Here is a 24,915-nt window from a genome sequence, read left to right on the forward strand (position 1 = left end):
AAAAGAATCAACCATTGTTTATTCAGCAATGTCCTGAGTGAACAAACATACAACAAAAGCCAAATAAAAAGTAAAACATTTTAAAATAAAAGGGGAAATATACAGTATGTATAAAAACAATAATATCAAAATCACTAAATATCAGTCAACACAAGAACACAGTATACAGTCATATCATAATTGGCACCTCTGGTAAAGTTGACTTAAAAACAGGTAGGCTATTTTAAAAATAATCTTTTAGTGATTTATTGTAACCACACAATGAAAATAAAGAGGAAACCTTGAAGGGAAGTCAGCACCTCTGACTTCTCCAAGGTGTACCCATACCACCACTTCCCAGTCAATGCCTTGTAAAAGGAGCACTAAAAGCCATTGTTTATTTTGGTGTTCCCAACACGCCTGTAACTAAATGCATTCATTCTGTAATTGGGACTTCAACGTTGGTACTTGACATACTTCATATCCATATACTTGCCTATTTCCACATAGATGTTTATGGAGCTACCCCACATACCACTGATCAGTTGCATGAAAATGACACAAAAATACAAATACTTGTTTTATCCTTATTATTGTCATTTGTTGCGGAGACTTCAAATTGTGGGGAAACATTACTAAACTGATGTATGTATTTGAAGAGAAAATAGTGACTGACACCAAATGAACCAAATAAACCGTTTTTTAAATACCAAATATCACACTTAATGCACATTTTCCCAATATCTAGGGCCCTTTTCAGAAGTCAAGAAACATTTAGTACAGACTTTAAATTGTTTACGCATGCTTATATGAGTTGGTCTTCTAGAAAATGTGTGGAAGCTAGGGAAAAGATTTGTCAAGATATTAATGCCTAAACATGGCATGTGTATTTCAAGCTGTAAAAATGAAAGAATTTCAAGGTCTGAAAAAGATAAAGACAGAATATTTGCACAGAAATATTTCACAGATCTCGGTTTTAGGACCCATTGATGATATAGACCAGGTTTGAAAAAAAATCAGAGACGGTGCAGCAACAACCTTTTCTGATTTGATCAGATAAACACATCTGGTGTAGCCAGTTCCATTGATCATAATGGATGCTAATTGTTGCAGCAGACACAATGCGTACATTTCAGTTACGTGTCTGGTGTAGCCTCCCTGTAATGAGATATTTCTGTTTCTCAGAAAAAAACTTGTCTGTCCTCATTATTTTCTTTGTGATATTACAATAAATCACTAAAAGATGATGACGTCAGCTTTATCTGGGGTGTCAATGATTCTAGATGGCACTAATTGGTCTGCTAACATAAACTGATCTAATTTCAATACTATTTAAAAGGCGAGTAAATTAAAAGACTTATGAAAGACATGAACTCAAACATTTTCCATTAATTCTCAAACTGCAGTGCTCGTTATTAGTATATATTTGTTTACCTGAAATTGAGAAACAATAAGAGAGAGGGAAATTGATGTTTCTGACAGGAGTCAATTTCAGACTATATACTGTAAACTACACAAATTACAGTGTTTCAACAGTATACACACACACGCACACGCACACGCGCCCACACACACACACACACACACACACAAACACACAAAAAGGTGCTATAACATCAACCTAACACTCCTAACATTAGCACTTTGATACAAAACTCTTATTTAGTTGATGTAGCAAGATTCTCCTGAGGTGTAACAATAAATGTTTACTGTTTACCACCGTTGCTGTCCAGTTGGGTGTATTTGTCTGAGCGATGTGCCGTTTGACCCCGATATGGATCTCTGGATGTAAGATGCAACTTGCATGTATTATTATTAAAGCTCAATAATAACTAGAGTCCTGAAAAACAATAAGCAAAGATGAAGAGCTAGCGTGAGAAAGACTCTTTTCAGTACCGTGCACTGCCACTGGATATTAAAGTACATCTTTTTTTATTCATACATATCCTTGGATATTTTATATGGAAATCTCTATGCTTTTTATATTGAGTGGACCTGCATATCACATACACCACTGTATGGGTAGGGGGTGATGCGATTACTTTCCCTCCCTATGGTATTTGAGATTCACTGTATACTGTATGTACAGTGCCTATAGAAAGTCATCATACCCTTTTGAAATAGTTACTTTTTTTGTCTTACAGCCTGAAATCAAAACCCATTTAAAAAAAAAATCTTTTCCAGTTTTATTTACAAATTTAGCTGTACAACATCAAAATAATGAAAAAAAAGTCAACAGTTCTGAAAATTAATAAAAAATTAAAAACTAGAATAACAGGGTTGGAAAAGTCATCATACCCCTGACTTAATACTTTGTAAAGCAATTTTCCGTGCAGAAATGTTAAAATTTAGTCAAATTCTGTAGGGAATGGCGATGGACTGCTCTCTTCAAGTCAATCCAGAGATTTTCTATAGGATTTAAGTCAGGGCTCTGACTTTGCCACTCAAAGATATTCACCATCCTATCCTTAAGCCACTGCTTTGTTCTTTTGGCAGTATGTTTAGGATTATTGTCGTGTTGGAAGGTGAATGACCTCCCCATCCTCAGCTGTCTAGGAGAGGGACGCAGGTTTTCCTCAAGAATTTGGGTGTACTTGGCAGCATCCATTTTCCCTTCTATCCTGACCAATTGCCCAGTCCCCGCTGAAGAGAAACATCCCCAAAACATAATGTTGCCCCCGCCATGCTTCAAAGTAGGTATGGTGTGTTTTGGGTGTGTTTGGGTGTGTATACTGTGTTTGGTTAGCGCCTGGAGCTCAGTCCAAAAACTTCAATCTTAGTCTCCAAAAAGTTCGATCTTAGTCTCATCTGACCATAAAAGCTTTTTCCACATGGTAGCAGAATATTCCAGATGTGTTTTTGCACTGAACTCCAAGCGCAATGTTTGGCGAAAACCAACACAGTACACCACCCAAAACACACCATACCTAGTGTGAAGCATGGTGGGGGCAACATTATGTTGTGGGGATGTTTCTCTTCAGTGGGGACTGGGCAATTGGTCAGGATAGAAGGGAAAATGGATGCTGCCAAGTACACCCACATTCTTAAGGAAAACCTGCGTCCCTCTCCTAGACAGCTGAAGATGGGCAGGTCATTCGCCTTCCAACACGACAATGATCCTAAACATACTGCCAAAAGAACAAAGCAGTGGCTTAAGGATAGGATGGTGAATATCCTTGAGTGGCAAAGTCAGAGCTCTGACTTCAATCCTATAGAAAATCTGTGGATTGACTTGAATAGAGCAGTCCATCGCCATTCCCTATAGAATTTGACAAATTTTTTAACATTTCTGCACGGAAAATTGGGCAAATATTCCTCTATCTAGGTGTGCAAAGCTATAATAGAGACATATCCAAACAGATTGATGGCTGTAATGAAAGCAAAAGGAAGCTTTACAAAGTATTCAGTCAGGGGTATGATGACTTTTCCAACCCTGTTATTCTAGTTTTACATTTTTTATTAATTTTCAGAACTGTTGCCTTTTTTTCATTATTTTGATGTTGTACAGCTAAATTTGTAAATAAAACTGGAAAAGATTTTTTTTTAAAATGGGTTTTGATTTCAGGCTGTAAGACAAAAAAAGTAACTATTTCAAAAGGGTATGATGACTTTCTATAAGCACTGTATGTTTTTCATACTAAACTGTCATTATTCAACTACACCAACCCCTTTATTAAGAAATTTAAGTTGAAGGCACCCAGGACATCAGAGTACCATGTGGTCAACAATAATAAAGTTTGGGGGCGCTGTGGCGCAGCAGGCTACAGCGCCCGCACCATTTACGGGTCGGAGTGCCCATGTCGAATCCGGTCTGCGGTCATATCCCAATCCCACCCCATCTCTCTCTCCCACTTGTTTCCTGTCTACCTATACTAATAAAGGCAAAAAGGCCAAAAATGTATACTTAAAAAAAAAAAAAAAACAGTAATAAAGTTTGAAGATTTTACCAAACGTACAATATTAATTAAAGTGAATGGGATGTGCTAAACACCAAATTTTAAATAAAAGAAAATAACTTTACCTCACTAGCTCCTCTGATTCGTTGGGAAGACAAAGGTCGACTCTGTTCATGGATTGCCTGCAGTTTGGTGATCAGAAACTTTTTATCCTCCCCTTCCTAGAGAAAGAAATAAAAAAAAATAATGAGGAATATATTGGGGACAAAGTGAATATAATTATTTGAAAACATGGCTAGGCTTTGGTCTCACATTTTCAATTTGGTCTTGAAGGAGAGTAATTATCTTCCTCTGTCCATCTACCACCTGCGTGTGGAAGTAGATGACAATGCTGGAAAACAGATAAAAAGTTTATTTTTTTAAAGGTAAAACTGTAAAAACATTTAAAGTGAATAAAACATCAGATATAGTTAAACTAGGCACTAGGTAGTAAGCTAAAGCAAAAACCTTGCAATCAGCCCAGCTAGAAAAAAGCTAGCAAGCTAACAAATACTGAGTTGACGATGTTGTGCTATCCAATGATGAGCAGATCACACCAAACAAAATATAATATTCTGATAAATAATGGATGGGTTGGGGTTTGGTAATATAGTCTGTTGCATTATTAATGACAATGTGAAAATGTGAATTTACAGATTTTCTTTACTTTTCCCTTCATTTCACAAATTTAGCAGAAAGAGGGGCAGAAAAGTATGAGAGTGATTTAATAGTTTGTTTAATAGTTAGCTTAATAGCGAATTCTTGGGTAAGCCTATGCCATATGCAACAGCTACAAAGCACGGTTGGCTGAGTGATTGCCATAACACACGGACCTCAAAAGTCTAATGGTAAACACCCGCATGAATTAATTTGACAAGTCATTTTAGCTTAAAACTGGACATTTCAGCGGTCCTCAGATCTAAAAAAAAAAAAAAAACACCAGTAATGACAGAATAGGCCTAGGCCTATATGTATGTGTGTGTGCGTGTGTGTGTGTGTGTGTCTGTATTCCAATAGGAACTTGCACAAGACACAATAACCTTTTTTATTAGCACTTACCAGAAGATCATGGCAGTAAGAAAAAGGAAGATCACAGGGTTCTCCACTAAGTAAGTGTGCACCCAAGTGAGCCAGGCCAAGTTAGAGTTGGCACTCTCTAACTGTTTAACCCAGAGTTTTCCCGACTGAATCATGGTCTTCAGGCCACGGAATGGTCCACAGCTTGGGGATGGTGGGATTCTAAAGGGAAGCCAAAGAGATTAAATGTTCATGTTTAGCAAATGAACAGCTTAGCAATTCAGTTATGATACGTCAGATAGGTGTTCAACTTAGCATGTAAAAAAATAAACTCCTAACTTTACATTAGCATATAACAATAAATGAAAATTCAAACTATCCAGAATTTGTTCAATTTATTTTGAGGATTAAGGTGGCTTATTGTTTTATTATGTGCCACAAATGTCTTCAAAACACATTGGACTAAGGCTTAATTATGCTTAGTAAGAGTGATAATATTTTTTTCCACTTACGACCACATTGTACATGTGACACACACAGCTGCGCCAAGAAATGACGGAAAACATAGCAGGGTAATGAAGATGGTGGTCATCTGACTTGCACGCCATGGTTTTCTTGGAACCTGACAGTTCATCATCAAACTGGTCTACAGAATGTAAATATGAACAGAAAAGCCACCATTAGAAAAACAGTGAAATAACAATTGTCCTCCCACCCAGTGTTAAACAGCATGTTCAAGAGGCCATTTCACAGCTTCACATTCACATTTCAATGACGTGACACATGAAACATAATTCCAGTATACTGAAATCATCAATGAAAAGTAATGTAGATGCGCGCCTTGGGGTGGTCGGCCACAACATTACAAACTTATATAATCGGCTACTGTAAGCTAAATCGGCATTTTTTGGCATAGTTTGTCTTTCACTTGAATTATTAATAAAACGTAACATCCGCTGTTTTTTGGCCTAGACATGCATTCCTGAGCATTCTCTAACCATCGCTATTTTGATTGGTGCAGTTTTCAGGACAAAAAATCCTTGATCTTTTCATGGAGAGCACTGCTCTATGCTGTTCAATGGCGCTTTCTGCCCCATAGTTGCGCACACATGTTTTTCATGATGTTGTATAAAAATCCATTGGGCAGAACTTAACCTGAACTGAACCTAAATGAAGTCATACATCCACTTTTCTATCATTCTAATGTCTGCGGCAGATCCATAGCAACCACTTAATAAAGCATAGTAACCACTATGATTACCTTAGCAACTTAGTCTGGTTTTCACCATACTAAACTCAATCTTTTAAGATTGAACATTAGTCTGGCGAGGCTGCGCTTTGTTTCTACTGCACTTCGCGTCGCTTAAGTTTAATTTTCGGCGCGTCACCGGCCAATAGTGTGCCAGGAGTATGGCTGTTATATGCTTGCATATTTCTCTGCAGAGCTTCCCCTACATCTTTAGCGTGTATATTTATACGCATATACTGTAGGCCATATATATATATATATATATATATATATATATATATATAAATAAATTGCAAGCGTGATTCTTCTTGTTCCTTACGCCTCTCAGACTTCCAGATGTAAACAAGAAGCGATCGCCTCCTGCACAAACTGCAAGGTTGCAATAGCGGATAGGGACACTGGGGGCGGGAGGAAATATTACTGTTTTCGATCAAACTGGTCAGTCAAGCAAAACAACGATTTCTAAGCGATTTTATGACTATGAAAAAGTTGCATAGGGTCTCTTTAAACCACACAATGATTCCAAACAAAGAGCCAAACAAGACAAACAAGAAATGGTTAACTGAAAACAATAGCATTTTAGAGTGGTCCATCTAGAGGCCTGTCCTAAATCAAAGCGAAAATCTATATAAGGAGCACAAGTGATGGCAAATAACCATTCAAAACTCAAAAACCTGGTAACTGTTGCAAGATAGTAAAAAAAAAAAACCCCACCGTGGAGCAAAAAGTATGTTGGTTATTACAAAAACCAGAGAGGGAGAGGGACAGAGAGAGGGAGAGGGACATACAGTACCCTCCAGAATTATTGGCACCCTTGGTAAAAGTTGACTAAAAATAGGTATAAAAAATAATCTTTAGGTGATTTATTGTACTCCCACAATGAAAACAATGAGGAAAAATATACCCTGCAAGGCAAGCAAATTTATTCTGAGAAAAAGGAAAATCTCATAAAGAAATAAATATTTTTTACAAAAACAGCTTGCTCACAATTATTGGCACCCCTGAAACATATTATGTACAACATTTAACAGGAGCATTTTCCTATGTAAATGCAACATTTTAAAGTAAATCAGAGTGTCTGTGAACTTTCAGAAGTAGTTCATGACGTTCTTTTTCACTATGGTATGAAAATGAAGTCACTCAGAGGCTAAATCCTCTAGTCATTTTTCAACATTGGAGAGACAAGAGAATACACTAAATTGAAATAAAAAGAAATTATGTTGACATTTGTAAGTAAGAGAATGTCTATGGAAACTAGGTATTTTGTTGAAAATGCCTATATTTTCAGTTAAAATGATGACTAAAAGGTTCTAATCATCTGGAAATGTGGCAAACATGCTTGGACAAAGACCCATGGCTATTTTGCTCCCACGCACAGTATAGAGGATGGTATGATAGGCAAAAAAATCCATAAGAACCACTGTTGAGAGTTACAGACAAAGCTATCATCTTGGGGTCACCAAGTCCCCCCCAAAAATCTTCAAAAGTGACCTCACTGCTAATAGATTATTTAGACAGCATGTCAGGTTAAAGCTAGTAGAGTCATTTAATGAACAATGTAAATGGCAGGAGTTACTGAATACCATGACATGTCTGGGAGTGTGGTCTATTGTCAGATGAAAATAAAAGTATGCTCTTTTGCTAAAAACACTTAAGGTGTCTTTGGCGTACATAGAAGAATGACTATACTAAAAAGAACCCCATGCCTAATCAGAATTATGGTGGAGGGGCTGTGCTATTGTGGGGCTGTTTTAATTCCCAAAGGCCTTGGGAACCTAATTAAGGTGCATGGCATCATGAACACCAAGAAAAACCTGAACATTTTCAAAGGAAATCAAACAATCTCTGCCAAGGCCCTAAAAGTTGGTCATGATTGGATCATTCATCAGGTCAATGAACCAAAACAAATGCACAGATCAAAACAAATATGGTTTACTGAACACAAAATCAAGCTTCAGACATTGTCATAGCAGTCCCCTGATCTAAACTCCATAGAAAAACAGTGGGATGAGTCAACGAGAAGAATGCACAAGTGTGGACCTAGCAATCTGGACGATCTGGGGAGGTTTTGTAAAGATGAATGGTCTTAAATCCCTTACTTTGTATTCTCAATCTTAATGGGGTGTCAGAGAAGAATATTATATGCTGTTTTATTGACAAAGGGAGGTTTAAGAAGGTATTACAAGTAGGGGTGCCAATAATTGTGAGTGACGTGTTTTTATTAAAAACATTTATTTCTTTATGAGATTTTCCTTTTTCTCAGAATAAATTTGCTTCCCTTGCAGGGTGTATTTTTCCTCGTTGTTTTCATTGTGGGAGTACAATAAATCACCTAAAGATTATTTTTTAGACCTATTTTTAGTCAACTTTTACCAAGGGTGCCAATAATTCTGGAGGGTACTGTATATAGCAAGAGTACCTTCTTCATGTAAAACAGGCAGATGAGTTTTAGAATTTGTACTGCCGGCAACAATGGCGTAAACAGCAAACCAATCCTGCCAAAAAAAGTATAAAATAGATAAACATACAAACTATATTAATACTTACAAAATTATTTTCGCTAAGCTAAACTATTCTCATTCCAGTGAGTGACAATGGTGCTAGGAAGTAGGTTACCAAGCAAGTGTTTGCCCATAGATCAGCTCCAGAACATTCCGTGCAATGTCAAACACAGGTTTCCTCCTCCTCTTCAGCACTTTCTGGGAAAACAACCTATGCAGAACAAACATGTTTCAATCCAACCATCAAAACAAAAAAACACATCTGTATGCGGCCAACTACTGTCCTCACCAGGTAAGAGTGTCATTCTAAATACTAACTAAAACAACACAAACATGTGAAAGATGCCTTTGCTGTCCTCTACAAATAATCAGTCATTGAATGGATTTTCAGTCAGGGAAATACAAAAGTGATGAATACAAAAGTGATGAATACATTCAATATAAAAAAAGAGACTTGCTTTACATGTAACAAGAATACAACTTTAAAGTCTATAATCGATTCACTCATCTGCCAACATTGTTTTTAAAATATGTTCATAGCAAAAATGGATGCAAGCAATTAATTTACATCAATTAATCATGTAACTGAGTATGTAACTAATTCGATTTTTTTTTTTAGCGTTTTACAGCCCTAGTATGTATGTATGTCTTCAACTGTATGTCTCATTTTCATTGTGAGATTAAGCTAGTTCACCATAAGGGTACATTTCTTCTATCACTCTTTACTAGAAGTGCCAACAACTGTGAGGGCACCGTATATAATCAGACTGAGAAAGTTGTAGAATAACGTGCAGAGGAATTAATCTTTTGAACATTTCAAGTAAGTAAAGGCCCCCACCTCCACAACAATTCCCCAAAGAATGTATCCAGTACAGTGAAGATGAAATCCATCACAAGGAATCTGTATAGCTCCTGGCCAACAAATGTCTCCCAACACTGTCAACAAAACACAGCAAAGACTTTAACTCAGATCCATCATTTATACATATACACACATTATTCTGGTCCATGAACAGGGAAGGAAGTTGTTCTAATCAGTCAAATTGCTATTTCTAAAAAATATGTCAGAATCATGAAGTTTCACTAAAAGTGTTTCCCACGCACACACTTTACTTGGGTGGACCAGCCAGGTATGTAATCGGCAGCCAGTATATTTGGCGACCCATTTGAGCATTTTTCTCTGAGAGATTATACAATTTACAATGAATGAATCAACTAGTCGACAGTGTTGCTTCACTCAGGCCCTCCCATTCCCATCCCTGTTCATTCTGTTATTGCAAGAGGAGCAACAAAGATACATTTGCTTACTATTAGTAGGCTAGCTTGCTATGAATAGTACCCTAAAATCAAGAGGGGTGATGACAAAACTTCACAGCCTGGATAAGGCAAAAAAATCAGTGTGAATCCAATGAGCATATAAATATAGATGATTTGACAGGTAATCTCACCACAATGTTGTCCCGGTCAGGTGCAATGCGACCCAACCAATGGTAGCATAAGATGCCAAGGACACTCACTTTCAACATAAGGTTCCTATTGAAAAAAACAGAACAACACATATATTAGCTACCGACCATCCTGGATTTGAAATGGGGCTTCTAAACAGTGTTGCCAGATTGGTTTGAGTGATTTCTGCCAAATCACGTTCAAAAACCTGCCCTCTTCAGCAAAAAATGGGCCAACAACAATTTTGTCAGAGAACCATTTATCTCTACATTTTATTTGCCCGCCTGGAGCTTATTTTCCCCCGCCCCATGAAGTCAAAAGAAGCCCAATATGGGGTGGGCACCCACCCACCCAATCTGGCAACACTGCTTCTAAAGTCTGAGAAGGTTACCTGCTGATAGAAACATAGTTGCGCACACTGGGGGAGTCATACTTCTCCAATGAGGCCACTATATTAAAGAACCCTGGCAACAGAAGATTAATGCTGGACACTACCACAGGCAGAGCAAGCAGGCTAGCGCTGTCAGATGATCTTCTGTTTCTTGCTCGGACCTGGAGGTCCTATAGAAATAGATACAAATATTATTGGTACAGTAGGTTATGTACATCATGTCATCAGGTGAGACGTCATTCAATTCCTGATTAGTTCACATTTTACTGATGACTAAATGATGTTTTACTTGAAATACACAGCATTCATTACCACGTGTAGCAGCATCACTACACTTTTACTGACTCATGCTGCGCAAAACATTATTATCTTGAATTAATGTGATAATCTAATGTAACAACATGATAAATATCTTGTTAAAACTTTTACATGTTTTACCAAGAAACTTTTCAAGTGATGACGTGATACTGAGCCTTTCATTTAGAGTGGCAGCAATTTGCTTCCAAGATTTCTGGAACTTGATCCTTCACATATAAGATCATTTGATTTTTATGTCTTTTTGAAGGGTTTACAAACTTTCTTGAATCATTACAAGTGATGGTTGCAAATAACAAAGGTCCTGTTATGTATGTACTTGCATGAACATGAAAAAGACAATCTACGTCCTCAAGCTGAAAATACAACGCAGTATAGTTTGTTCATAGTCTACCTTATGCATGAACTCAGAGAAGTAGTAGACAGCAAAGACGCTAGCCAAGATGCTTCCCACACACAAGGTCCAGGCTAGCAAATGCATTGAGATTCGACTTAGCCTTTGACGGATGGGTGCTTCCCCTTTTTTATGACTGATCTCTGCTAAAAGCTCCTGCACACAAGAAAGGAAGGAATAAAGACATACCGGTAATACATTTGTGGAGAATGGTTAGAAAAAAGTTGCAAATATAACAATTGTGTGTGTGTGTGTGTGTGTGTGTGTGTGTTAAAAACTGTTTATGTCAGCACATGATCATTAAGCCTGCTACTTGTAACGCTTACTTTAAGCTGTGTGGAGACATTTTCCGATTGCAGTTTGACAGAAGTTTTCTTGATGACTTTAAAATCCCAGGAGCAGAAGACTTTCATGGCCAAGATACTCTGGGATTTATCAATCCTGAAACTCTGCCCAAATAACTTTGACATACTGTCAAAGAGTAAATAAAGAGGAAATTCATTATTAATTATTCATGCAATACTACAAAAGTGGCGCTTACACATGAAAGCTGTTTCAAACGGGCTACATTCTCTAGGTCACTGATGCACATTTTTGCACCCTGGGCTGAGGCATTACACAGCAAAAAAATAAAATCTAACCAAGTGTTAGTAATCTTACATTAAGATCAAAAATCAAAAACTGTTTCCAGTAGGAAGAGACCTAACGCTCTATTGTAAGATCATTTTTTACTTTTTTTAAGTCTTAAGCGCTAGGTTAGTTTAGTTAGTAAGCCGTTTTTGTAGTGTAACAACATGGATGGTTACAGTACATACACAACTTCTGTGATAATATTTAATTGCCCGCTATATGGCATCCAAGTACTTATTTTGATAACATATCAAAGGAATACTCCGGAGTTAAAAATGACCTAGGCTCTATTTACAGAAGATACAAGTTCAAACTTCCATTTGAGAGCAAAAGTATGCTAATTGGTGGAGTTTTGAGCAAAACCGAATTAGCAATGAAATGGTCAGTGGAAGCCTGTGGGCCAAGCTAGCACGTCAGAAAACTAACGCTATTCTATACCACTGACAATGCTCAAAATATAATTACACTTCTGTGGTAGTGTGGTGAATGTCCTTATGTTACATACGAACGGAAGTATTGTAAACTTTGAAAGTGTGAAGAGAGGTTTTAACAAGACTGTTTATGGAAGAAGGGAATCTTCTGACTTTGTGCATAGAATCAAACCAGAGATCTTGCAGCGCCGCACAGATCTGGCTGAATCTTACAATAAAAAAAAAGATGCCTCATGCTCCGTCAGATCTACACAACACTGAAAGAAATCAAACACGGGCACTGATTTGACGCTACAGAACACGAAGTAAGACGATTCCCTAAATATTGTCATCGGAATTAAAAAGGAATAAAACAAATAATTACAATGGTACAGTGAGTGAAATATGTGCTAAAGTAGACTCATTCAAGGTCAACTAATATCTTGGAGTTGCTCCCTTAACCCCATCAGGGTTATACAGGTAATTTCCCCTTGGCGATAAATAAAGTATATCTATCTATCTATCAGGGAATGAAATCACACTTCTCAGTTGAGAAAAAGATGGGGAATAAATGCTTACGTGTAAACAAGAATGATGCCGGTGACAAAGAAGGTACCTCCAATGGTAAAGAAGTAGGCAAGGGGTATGTTATAGGAAAGACCTCTAGAACACTCTACTTCATTTGGAGTTGATGAAACGGAATCTTTTGGAACACAGTCTTTCTTCAGTGTGACATTTGTGTAGTAGCCATAGAACATTACTGACTCTGTGAAATAACCCTGAAATAAAGGAGGTGTGAAAGAGAGAAGTCAACATGAGCTGGGACATCTGGGATTTGGGACTTTTAAAGCAACACTAAAGCACTTTTCCTCTGTCGCTCTCCAGCAAAAAACGATGTAGTTATTTGCTGTTTGTAGTTTCTAATGTCTCATTCCATCGCACTACAGAACCGCTACCTGATCTGGTAAACTTACGTCTAGTGCAGTTATAGCCGATAGAGGGTCACGAAGCGAATGCAGAAGTGCCGTTCACCCTGTTACGAGTTGATGAACCGTTGAAATGATTTTGGGAACATTATTTTAAGGTACAAGAAACTCTGTAGTGTTGCTTTAAAGGAACACTCCACCGTTTTTTACTCCACCGATTCCAGTCATCAGCCGATTTGAGGGTGCATCTCTAGTGCATAACATTCATTCCTGCAGGCGCCCCTGACTAGCTTCTCCTCAGCCTTCCTCACTCTTGTCATCATCATATCACAATGGATCTGCGCTGACAGAAGCTCAATAGTGCCCTTCTACGCCCCATCTAAAACAATGCTAAACTGTGGCCAGACAGTGAACTGCAAAAAGTTTGAGTCAATAGAACGTTGAGACAGAATGAAAGTCTGACCAGAGCGCGGGCCAAAAAAATCATCTAGCAACAGGGTTCAGAGATTGAAAAAAGGCCAGAATTCTCCCTAATGTGTACAGGTATGTTACAAAACAAATGCATTTGAAGATCACTTACCCCTCCAGTGAGCAGTTCCAGACCAGACAGTCCTGTGGTGCTGGAGGGCACTGGGGGGAACACAGCCTGTGGGAGTACTAAGAAGAGCCCAGTCATAGAGAAGAGGAAGATGTTGAAGAAAAGAAGAGTTCTAAGGAAAGCAAAATACGAGACAACGCCTGTGCCAAAACGGCCGCTCACTGTCTTCAGTGCTGTTTGCCAAAGCTGCAAAGATGACAGCATTGACAGCCAACTATACCAAGTTTGTCTGGCAGCCTAGAAAGAGACAAGAAATTATTAAAATTAATTTAAAAAAAAATAAATAACGATTTTATTACAAAGACTGCCATTAAAGTTTAGGGCAATTTGAAGACTGTGCACCTTTTTATTAAAAAAGGTAAAAATAAAATTGAAATAAAAGGCAGGTGAGATACTTACTATGATCAGATAATATTTAAATTGACTGCAGCAAGGGATGGTGCTTCTAGAGAATGAACGCTCTTTATGCCGCAGTGCCAGATGCCTGGAAAGAAAAGAAGAAAACCAAATGTGGTAGTTCATGATGATAAGCTTGTCTGCATGCAGTTGTAGGCAAGAGACACAATCAACCTTGACTCAGAAATGGAAGGAAGGAAGAATCTTTGCGGTCTTGAAAGAGAGAGCCTTTACATGTCTGTATAGGAGCACACTTTAGGCCGTCAATGTCCAAAATGACGGCCTAATGTGATTCTTTGACTGCCATTAAAAAATGATTTTGGACGGTATGTCAATCAAATAGCCTATATTTGCCCTTAATATTGGTATTTGTTGTGATTTCTAGCACTTTGATACAGCAACACTTTAGTTGCATTCATTGTATGAGAAGTGCTATTGGCTAAATGTTATTAGCTATTAGTATTATTAAATATATTTTTGGGGCTTTTCATGCCTTCGTTGACAGGACAGTAGAGACAGAAAAATGAGTGGAAGAAAGATGGGGAGTTGATGTGAGGAATGGTCCCTGTAGGCACTAGGTCAGTATGGTTTGGGATACAGCCACTACCACTGAGCTATGGCTATTTTTTATTACTATTATTATTATTATCATTATTATTATCATTATTATTAGAGTGGTGTCTGTCCACCTAGAGACCACAACAGAGGAGCTGGTCTACGAGGAAGCATAGAATGAGATAACACATTATATTACCATTACATAAATAGGTCAGTGGCAAAAAGAGATCTGAGGATGTACCTGAGTTCAGTCTTCTCTGAAACACTTAGGGGCATGGCCCTAAGCATTCGCACACGATCACTAACACTTAGGTTTTGCAAGTTGTTCACAAGGCGCTCTCTCTTAGCTTCTGTACAAGAAAAAGACACACAAAAGCAAACACTTGTTTAATTTCCACATTCAAACGCATTTAGGGCTCCATTATGACAGTCTAACACGCAAGGTCACTAGCGAAAAGCTTATTTACTTTTAGTAATTTTTTTGTTATCAAATGGATAACGAATGGCACAACAAGGCGTTCCTATGTCTCTTAATCAGTCATGTGTGTGTTTTGAGAGTAACATCCTTTAAACCAATGAGAGCGACATCCGTCATTCCCTTTAACAGCAGACAGCATGACTTCAAACTGCGCATCAGTATTTTGATGGTAACCGGCGCATTTGAAGGAATCTGCTAGCACACGACCGTATGGAACAGCTATTCCAGTAAACCATGTTTTACTAAAACTTAACAGAGTATAGTCTACATGCATCTGCACTCGTCTATTATTTGAACTTCAAAAATAACTTTGCGCCATGCTTTAGACCAGGGCTATTCAATTAGTTTGTAATAGGGGCCAGTTCATGACAGGTATCACAACTGAGGGGCCGGAGAAATATCGCTTGAAATATGAGTAATCACGTACAAATGTAGATAATAAACTACAACAGCACCAATATGTGTGTTCAAATGTTGCATTTTGTAAATGCATAATATCTTTTTTTTTGTGGTTATTTTGTTGTATTTGTGTTTTGGGAATATTTCTGCCACGGGCCCAGACTACCACAGTGGTAGGCCAGCATTGGGAAGGTGACACTGGATCTATATTGCTAATATGTTGCATTTTGTAAAAGCATAATATTGTTTTTTGGTGGTTATTTTGTTGTATTTGTGTTTTGGGAATATTTCTGCCACAGGCCCAGACTACCACAGTAGTAGACCAACATTGGGAAGGTGACACTGGATCTATATTGCTAATATGTTGCATTTTGTAAAAACATAACATCGTTTTTTGGTGGTTATTTTGCTGTATTTGTGTTTTGGGAATATTTCTACCACAGACCCAGATTACCACAGTGGTAGGCATTGGGAAGGTGACACTGAGTCTACATTGCTAATATGGCTAATATGAAATCTGTGATAACATTAACAGCAATGGAAGCAGAGCTTTGCGAAGTAACTGATAGGTCCATACAATTTCCAATGGGTACAAACAGGTTTCAAAACAGTGTTCAAATGAATTTAATGTGCGTTATCGGTCGCATATTTAACTCTTATCAACATACTTGTACATTTAACGTCCCCACATTTAAATTGGACGAACGTGTTCACAAATCAATGTTACAGTACTTACAGTACAGTAGACTTGACATCAAGGCGATGGATGTGTAGGCCTATTAGTTTCACACTGAAACTATTTGCGTGGTGCAACCCGTTAAAATGTTACTAGCTCATATACTCCAACATAGTGGCAATTTACGTTGAAATTAAGCTAATATGTTTCACTCGTTCTAAACGTTACGTGCAATTGGCTGAGGTGCAATGGCTGCAAGACTTCAGAGCGAGTGAGAGCATGCAACAGAAATGATGCCACCAAAGTTACTCCTATTTGCTCCAATAGCTACATTACGAGTGGCGAATGTTTTCGCAAGGATCTGCTTGGAGAGGACTTGGAGAGCACTACCGGTGAAATTTCATGCACTAAAAATGCTTCATGCTTTGAGGGAAACAACTTGGATTTGGCGCACGTCAACATGTTGGTGACGCTGCGTAAAAGCGAAGCAAGACACAAGTTAGTAACGTCTTTGCATGATACACAGTAACACAGTAGCCTACAACGGCAACGCACCGAACATTGTTTTTAGGCGCTACTCGCAGTGTAGCCTATCGCTGTACCTCCATTATCGTGTTTTCCACAAGTTATTTACGCCTCTACCGAATATAAGGATTTGCTCATATAACATCATCAGCCAACACTTCAAGGGCCAGTACAAAGTATCTCGGGGGCCGGATCCGGCCCGCGGGCCGCTAATTGAAGAGCCCTGCTTTAGACCATCATAACAGTGTCTCTAGTAGTCCTCAATGATTTTGTCATGTTGATTCATCTCACCCTCCTCTTGTAAATCCCCCATGTCTGACTCCACGCCACCATAACCTCGGATACTGGGCCGGGAAGAATGGGAGAAGTCACGTATAGATGGCCGACTTTGCCTGCGGCGGCGCAACTGCATAGTGCGGTTATAGTACTGAGAGATGATTGCACCACGACTGCGGCCTGAAGAGAGAAACAGAACACACATTTATGTGAACAACAAAAGAAGGAAAACTGGATTTATATTTCCTGAAGAAAATACTAGGGCTTGCAGTGAATTTAAAACACAATGTAAACGTTCAATGTGCAGAGTAAAAGAGAAGAAAGTTGAAAAGATTTTGCATGGACAGAAAGCGACACGGGCAAAATTACAAAAAGGAAAGAATTCTCCTGTGTTGATACTGAACTACCTTTTCCATGCAGAATGTTGAAAAAAAATCGGACGGATAAGCAGAATTGACAATCGCATCAATAGTGATAATCCCCCATCCCCACACATACAGTGGGGCTAATACGTTTTTGAACACATGCTAAAGTTGACTAATAAGAGGAATATAAAATCATCTTTTGGAAATTGCCGCTAGGGGCATCTAGATTTCTAGCCTAGCCCTTAGTAACTTTGTTTATGAAAAATGCTATATAAATACTCATTATTATCATCATTATTATTATTATTATCATTATTAACAGCTCAGTTCACCCTGTGTTAAATCGCCTTTGTTAAGCATTTACAGCAGCAATTCAAACAGCTCAATTCCAGCCTGTGGTCATTTCCTGATCCCACCCCATGTCTCTCTCCCACTTGTTTGCTTTCTCTCTCCACTGTACTACTGACAAACAACAACAAAATAAAACATGCAGATAAAGACAAAGGACACTGACCAATCGTGCGGCTTGGCATCGAGGACAAAATTCTTAGAGTAGCAGAGGACCAGTGGTCACGTGGATCTCCTTGTTGGTGGCCTTCTTCCGGTCGCAACACTGGGTTTACCAAGTATCCTACATCATCTGAGAACAAGAGTAGTGCCGCTTAATTCATATCAATTCCACATAAATTTAACACAAATATATTGGAACAAAAAAAAAAAACTTGACAGACTACTGTAGCGGCAGAAGCAGCCATACTAATTTCTTAAGGATTAATGGAGAGTAAATATAAAGATGCTGTACCTCTGGCCTCATCGTCAAGGTCCAACTGATCCATCTCTAGGGCATCAACAGGACCGGAAAAGCCCTGAACCTGTTCCTGTATCAAGTGACTGAAGGAGTCATGAACTGCTGCTTCATCAATGGGGCTTCTGGGAGGGGAGCAGCAGACAGTGACACAGAGCATTACTACATTTTAAACTAAACACAGCTCCTACAAATGACAACTACACACATTGAGTCCATTAATCGCCGTAATGCTGAAATCTGTAGAAATGTCACGTTAGATCACAAAGGGGGTGTTTTACAGCACACTTTTTTTTATATGCCTTTAATACGGTGGCCCTGAAGTGCAAAACACAACACAAATAAGACAACACAACACAAATAAGACAACACAACACAAAAAGAGACAACACAACACAAAATGAGAAAACACGGCCCCGAAGTGCACAACACAACGGCAAATTACACAACACAACACAAAAAGAGACAACACAACACAAAAAGAGAAAACACAACGGCAAATCACACAACACAACACAAAAAGAGAAAACACAACGGCAAATCACACAACACAACACAAAAAGAGACAACACAACACAAATAAGACAACACAACACAATTAGAGAAACCTCGGCCCCGAAGTGCACAACACAACGGCAAATCACACAACACAACACAAAAAGAGACAACACAACACAACTAGAAATGCAATTCCAAGGAATTACCAGTGCATGAAAATGCAAAAAAGAATATAGATAGATAATGTAGATATGGCTACTAAGGTGTAGCTAGGGTAAACATGGTGGTTGCATAGTTTAAAGAGAGTTGATAGTGTTTAGGTAGACATTTTAAAGCTTAAACATTCCTGTTCTAACTTAACTAATGATTTCTAACAGGTATTCTAAAATGTTAACTATGCTAACAATGATAACCAGGTTGATTGGTTTACTTGGCTAATGATTTCTAGCAGTAATGTTAAAAATGCTAACAATGCTAACAATGCTAACCACGTTGATTAGCTAACTTAGCTAATCATTTTTAGCAGTTATGCTAAAAATGCTAACTATGCTAACAATGTTAACTATGCTAACCATGCTAACTAGCTAACTTGGTACTGAGGACTTTTATTTTGAAACATTTGTTGATGGGGTATCCATGGCTGCCACTATCAGGAATGAAGAAGTTACTGTAGTAAAATCAGGTTGGTTGCTATGGAAACGGTCATAAACGCTTAATTTTGATGGTTGCTATGTTGGTTGCTAGGTGCATGGAGGTCTCATGTAGTTGACTGGAGGCATAGTTGATGATAACTGACAGTTGGAATGGTTGAACAGTTAAATAGTTGAGTAGTTTCAATGGTTAAATGATTTAATAGTGTATTATTGCAGTGAGGACTTTTATTTTGAAACAGTTGTGGAAAGAGGAAACAGTTAACAGGATATGTAGTCTTCACAGAGAGATTGTATGCTTAAAGCCTGAGAGAGAGAGGGCTGCTGCAGGTGGGGCTGGCCACCTGGCATAAGATTCTAATTGCTTAATGATCCGATTGTGATGTCATAGAGGCCAATGTTAAGTCTATGGGGAAATTTGTAATAGTTTTTAATTTATAGTTTAAAAAGTATAAAAGTTACAAAGTTGAAAAATACATAGCAGCCTTCCCCTATTTAAGACCTACGTTGCGACGTTTGAATGAAGTTTCTAAGTTAAACGGTTCAAGCTGAATAGAAAAAATGAATTTGATCAGCGGAATAATAATAATAAGAAGAAGCCTTGGAAGAACAGTACAGTGCATTTTCATGCACTGTAGCCTAATTAAGAGACAACACGAAATACCTTCGGGCCACATGAATCGTCGCTGGGACACGTACGTAGGCCTACAGCCCGCAGAAAATAGCATGCTGGGTCTTAACATGTCCATAAGAACCCACAGTAATGGAATATCCACGTTGTGTTTTATTCATAATAGGGCCTATGTTTGGTGTATAATCCAACTCATACAAAAGCAACAAGTTCGAAACAAATCATCAGAAATCAGGAAGTAAAACAGCTTGTAACTCTGTCACCGTTCTAGATACCGTCATATACCATGGTAATTTTTGTGAGATCCCCCTATAGTTACCGTGGTAGCTACCACACATCAGAGCGATGGCTTTGCCCCACATGTCTTTCTGCGACGAGATATTCAAAACCGGAGGAGATTTGGCAAGAGAGCTGTCAATCAGGCTCCCCAGCTTTGAATGACGACAGCACTAGTCAGCCACATGCCTCGTCATTGAAAACCGGATAGCGTTGAAGCCAAGGGGTAGACGATTTCAGTGATATGCGACTTTACTTTATAAACCCTAGTAAAGTCCTCGTAACATTCATTAAAAGATTTAAAGAGACATGCAGGCTGAAATAATTCGAAGATTTAATGGTGCATAGGCTACTGACAATAAAACTCTTACACAAGAACCCCTTTGAGTAGAAGCATAATATTGGTGTCAAATGAAAGCTAACATTCTGGAGATTTTTGGGGAGCCTGGTTGACAGCTCTCTTGCCCAATCTCCTCCGGTTTTTAATATCTCGTCGCAGAAAGACATTTTGGGCAAAGCCATCACTCTGATGTGTGGTAGCTACCATGGTAACTAGGGGGATCTCACAAAAATTACCGTATGACGGTATCTAGAACGGTGACAGAGTTACAAGCTGTTTTACTTCCTGATTTCTGATGATTTGTTTCGAACTTGTTGCTTTTGTATGAGTTGGATTATACACCAAACATATTATGAATAAAACACAACGTGGATATTCCATTACTGTGGATTCTTATGGACATGTGAAGACCCAGCATGCTATTTTCTGCGGGCTGCAGGCCTACGTACGTGTCCCAGCGACGATCATGTGGCCCGAAGGTATTTCGTGTTGTCTCTTAATTGTGTTGTGTTGTCTCTTTTTGTGTTGTGTTGTGTGATTTGCCGTTGTGTTGTGCACTTCGGGGCCGAGGTTTCTCTAATTGTGTTGTGTTGTCTTATTTGTGTTGTGTTGTCTCTTTTTGTGTTGTGTTGTGTGATTTGCCGTTGTGTTTTCTCTTTTTGTGTTGTGTTGTGTGATTTGCCGTTGTGTTTTCTCTTTTTGTGTTGTGTTGTCTCTTTTTGTGTTGTGTTGTCTCTTTTTGTGTTGTGTTGTGTGATTTGCCGTTGTGTTTTCTCTTTTTGTGTTGTGTTGTCTCTTTTTGTGTTGTGTTGTCTCTTTTTGTGTTGTGTTGTCTCTTTTTGTGTTGTGTTGTGTGATTTGCCGTTGTGTTTTCTCTTTTTGTGTTGTGTTGTGTGATTTGCCGTTGTGTTTTCTCTTTTTGTGTTGTGTTGTCTCTTTTTGTGTTGTGTTGTCTCTTTTTGTGTTGTGTTGTGTGATTTGCCGTTGTGTTTTCTCTTTTTGTGTTGTGTTGTCTCTTTTTGTGTTGTGTTGTGTGATTTGCCGTTGTGTTGTGCACTTCGAGGCCGTTTTTTCTCTTCTTTGTGTTGTGTTGTCTCTTTTTGTGTTGTGTTGTGCACTTTGGGGCCGTGATTTCTCTCTTTGTGTTGTGTTGTCTTATTTGTGTTGTGTTGTCTTATTTGTGTTGTGTTTTGCACTTCAGGGCCACCGTACTTTAATGTGTGGTATGGAGAGAAAGACAAGAAGCGAGCGGGGGAGAGAGTCAGAGCACCAGTAGTAAACCGTTTTCAATCAGAATACACAGGCCTGTGATTATCAGCAACTCAGGAAGATGTGTGTGTAGGAGTGTGTACAGATGTACTTACTCCATTTCTGTTTCAAGGTGGTCTGAATATGTATCAAAGCACACATTTCGGGCCATTTTCTCTACTAATTCAAAATCAGAGTTTGCATTTCATGTACATGCTTTTAGCATTTTGGGCTTTCATCACTTGCGATCCTCACCTAAATTGAGAGAAAATAGAAAAGGATATATTATCAATCAATATTTTGATTCTAGAATCACAAGTGTTCGCAATTTCATACATATAGATATTTATTTGACAAATATGATGACACGATAGATTTAAGCACTAGCCTATGCCTATAGTATGTCTATAGAGCGCCATGCTCCCATTAAACTCATGTTAATTGAACGTGTAGCCTAATATCACATAGGCCTATATTTGCCTAAAAATCTTATTGCTACACGGATGAACAGCCTGGACAAAATAATATGATATGGCATGTAAAACAGGTCTGAAAAGCTACAGCCATGTTTAAGTGAATTTAACTGCTCAGAACAGCAGAAGAAATGCTACATGTTATTCTTTGAAAAACTATTCAGACACACACTGCCACTACTGTAATCTGACGCAATGCATTTAAAAGCTAGGCCTATTGCTCAACATCGCTATAGAGATGTAGCGGTCACATCACAAAAACAGAATTTTGACCCACTGGCAGGAAAAATTACATAAGTAGCCATTCAGAGCTTAATAACAGTGGATTCCCCACCACTTAACCCACTACCAAAACATACTATATATATGAAGAATCAATCATTTTAGATAAATATCCAGTAAAGTCACAAAATCTGACTTCACCTCATCCACAAATAGACATGCAAACAGGTTTCCTGCTCAACACAATATGCCCAAAATAAATGTTGAATATGTCCACTACCACAAACAACACATAGGCTAAACATGGTATCAAATGAAGCTTACTTTTAGAGTGTAAGAGAAAAGAGACAGAACATGTGAAAATCAATCTCCGCCTAAAGAAGTTCTTGGAAACATAGCATTGTAGCCCAAACCCTCTATATTGAGAGTAAACATTGCAGCTGCTCTTCGGTGGAACGAAACCTCTGGGGGCGCTACTTTTCACTTCCCTACTCCCTGTAAGTTACAATGTAGAAGAAAGTTCTTAAACTCGGCATTCCATAAACTAGTTACGCGAAAGGTTTTAGGTCATTCATTGGCCTTATCAGAATAATGGCTAGACTGAATGCCTGCTGACGAGACTGCCTGATCTATAGTTTTGTTTTTCTACGAAGCTTCTGCCTTTGAAAACTTTGGCTAGTAACGTGGCTAACTTCTTCAAAGGTTTGAATTGCACACATTGCCATCGACATATTTGTTATCAAAGAATTACAACATTGAAAACATTTTGAATAATGACATCAAACAGCGCTAGACAGGCAATATACTCACAGCAACAGAGATTTCTTTCAGTCGGTGATCTGAATAACTCCTTCCGCGGTCACAGAAGCAGGGTGTGACGTGACTATTATGTTTACGTGATCTGCCATGGTCAGGCGGAAAGAGCATAGAAAAAGACGGTAGACAAGCCCGAACATCTTTCGCATTCCAGCTAACACCTGACGTGATTTACACGAGGTGGTTATCGTGGAATTTTATTCCTGATTATTTGATATTGATTTGATTTTATTTGATCTGGATCGCCATTAGCTGATGCAGAAAACATCAGATAGACTGTTTTTGGGGTCCACACACAACACAGACAAGAAATCAACAGGCTACAACACAATAGATATAGGCCTAGGCTACATGTAAAAGCAGGAAAAGAATAAATACTTTTCCTGGGGCCCACACACTATAACAAACAAGACAACAGACATATATTTTTAAAAGAAACAAATAAAAGAAAGACAGGAAAAGAATAAGCTAAACCATCAACACACAAAACAGCTCTGGTGATAGTGGAAGGCAATGAAACCTCGTAACAGTAAAAAAAAGCTAGCCTATGTTTTACTTTCTTCAGTGCATACATGTCTGTAAAGTAAAGCTACCAAAATATGATCAAATGTTGGCTATAAATGTTTGTAGTTGCACTCAAATAATATTTTGAAACTTGGGCTTAGATGGCTGGGCTGAGCTCTTTTATCTATGTCTATGCAGATGCACTCATAATCTCTATCTCTTTTGGACATACGCATAAAGTGAGAAAGCAGCCACATGCTTGCCACCATGAGTTAGATTGACTCAACATGAAGGAGAGACAAGGACTCTGGTTGACGATTGCAATTTGTGAGTTTTGAGGTCTACAAATTTAAATATGATTTAATTAATTGATTGAATATGACGATATGGTAGTTTTATGGTAACAACACAACTCATAAAAGCTGAGAAATAACTATAGTTTCTAAATTGTTTTTAAACAATAATTCACCATTTGTTGTGGTACAGTAACAAGTCTATAATGGTAATAGGCTATCTCAAAGTTCAGATGGAATCACTTTAAATAAGGGTGTCATATCCTAATTGTTTCATTGAAAATATAACAGTGAGGTTTTAAAGATACAACATTCTGCCTGGTACTGTTATCTAAACACTTTGATGTGTTATTTTCAACACATCCTTTTTGAGAGTGTGCACTAGGTCTGGATCCGCTGTTGTGTATTCTGTTTTATCCAGTACTCTAATTAAGTTCATAAATAAGAATGATCTGAATATTCTTGAATGCTACCTGGCTGCTCTGAAATCATTAATGACTTCAGCTTCATTCATGTCAGAATAATCTGTGTCAATAAAACACTGCTAATATTAATTAACAGTTTTTGTGAGTGCTACTTTATTAATATTTGGGAAACTACCGATTAGGTTCTGAGACTGCACTGCCTAGTTAATTATCAGAAAAACCTACTATTACTGCCACTTGCTGGTATAATTTTTACTTTTTGATTGTAGT

At 38.2% G+C, this 24,915-nt stretch overlaps 2 protein-coding genes across 3 annotated transcripts in view; one reads left to right on the forward strand and one right to left on the reverse strand.

The window, feature by feature from the left end:
• tmc6b (transmembrane channel-like 6b) lies at positions 1-23,513 on the reverse strand. Its single transcript, XM_062556832.1, has 21 exons — positions 23,418-23,513; positions 22,029-22,167; positions 18,267-18,394; positions 17,979-18,104; positions 17,115-17,279; positions 14,987-15,095; positions 14,191-14,275; positions 13,774-14,028; positions 12,847-13,046; positions 11,554-11,698; positions 11,228-11,383; positions 10,519-10,688; positions 10,130-10,214; positions 9,520-9,617; positions 8,797-8,892; positions 8,600-8,675; positions 5,444-5,577; positions 4,974-5,153; positions 4,188-4,266; positions 4,001-4,096; positions 1-1,819 (listed from the first exon to the last, which is right to left on the reverse strand). The coding sequence occupies exons 2-21, from the start codon at positions 22,082-22,084 to the stop codon at positions 1,802-1,804; spliced, it is 2,457 nt and encodes an 818-aa protein (XP_062412816.1). The 5' UTR covers positions 22,085-22,167; positions 23,418-23,513; the 3' UTR covers positions 1-1,801.
• LOC134102664 (Fc receptor-like protein 5) overlaps positions 23,054-24,915 on the forward strand; it is an 8,423-nt gene continuing 6,561 nt past the window's right edge. The window contains exons 1-2 of one of the 2 annotated variants that reach the window (XM_062556833.1): positions 23,054-23,104; positions 24,126-24,254. In XM_062556833.1, the coding sequence (XP_062412817.1) occupies positions 24,215-24,254 (40 nt within the window). In that variant the 5' untranslated portion in view covers positions 23,054-23,104; positions 24,126-24,214. Of the gene's footprint in view, positions 23,105-24,125; positions 24,267-24,915 lie in introns of those variants that run through there. The other variant, XM_062556834.1, reaches the window with a different exon arrangement.

The sequence above is a fragment of the Sardina pilchardus genome, chromosome 15 (assembly GCF_963854185.1).
Source record: "Sardina pilchardus chromosome 15, fSarPil1.1, whole genome shotgun sequence".
NCBI lineage: Eukaryota > Metazoa > Chordata > Actinopteri > Clupeiformes > Clupeidae > Sardina > Sardina pilchardus.

What these genes read in the sequence shown, in the direction of transcription:
- tmc6b (XM_062556832.1), bottom strand. Translation starts at nt 22,084, where the DNA reads ATGGCCCGAAATGTGTGCTTTGATACATATTCAGACCACCTTGAAACA. An exon ending in GATGCCAAGCCGCACGATTG is followed by an intron (nt 17,280 to 17,978) that starts GTCAGTGTCCTT and finishes TTCTCTCTTCAG; the next exon opens with GCCGCAGTCGTGGTGCAATC. An exon ending in GGCATCATTCTTGTTTACAC is followed by an intron (nt 11,699 to 12,846) that starts GTAAGCATTTAT and finishes ACTCTTTGACAG; the next exon opens with TATGTCAAAGTTATTTGGGC.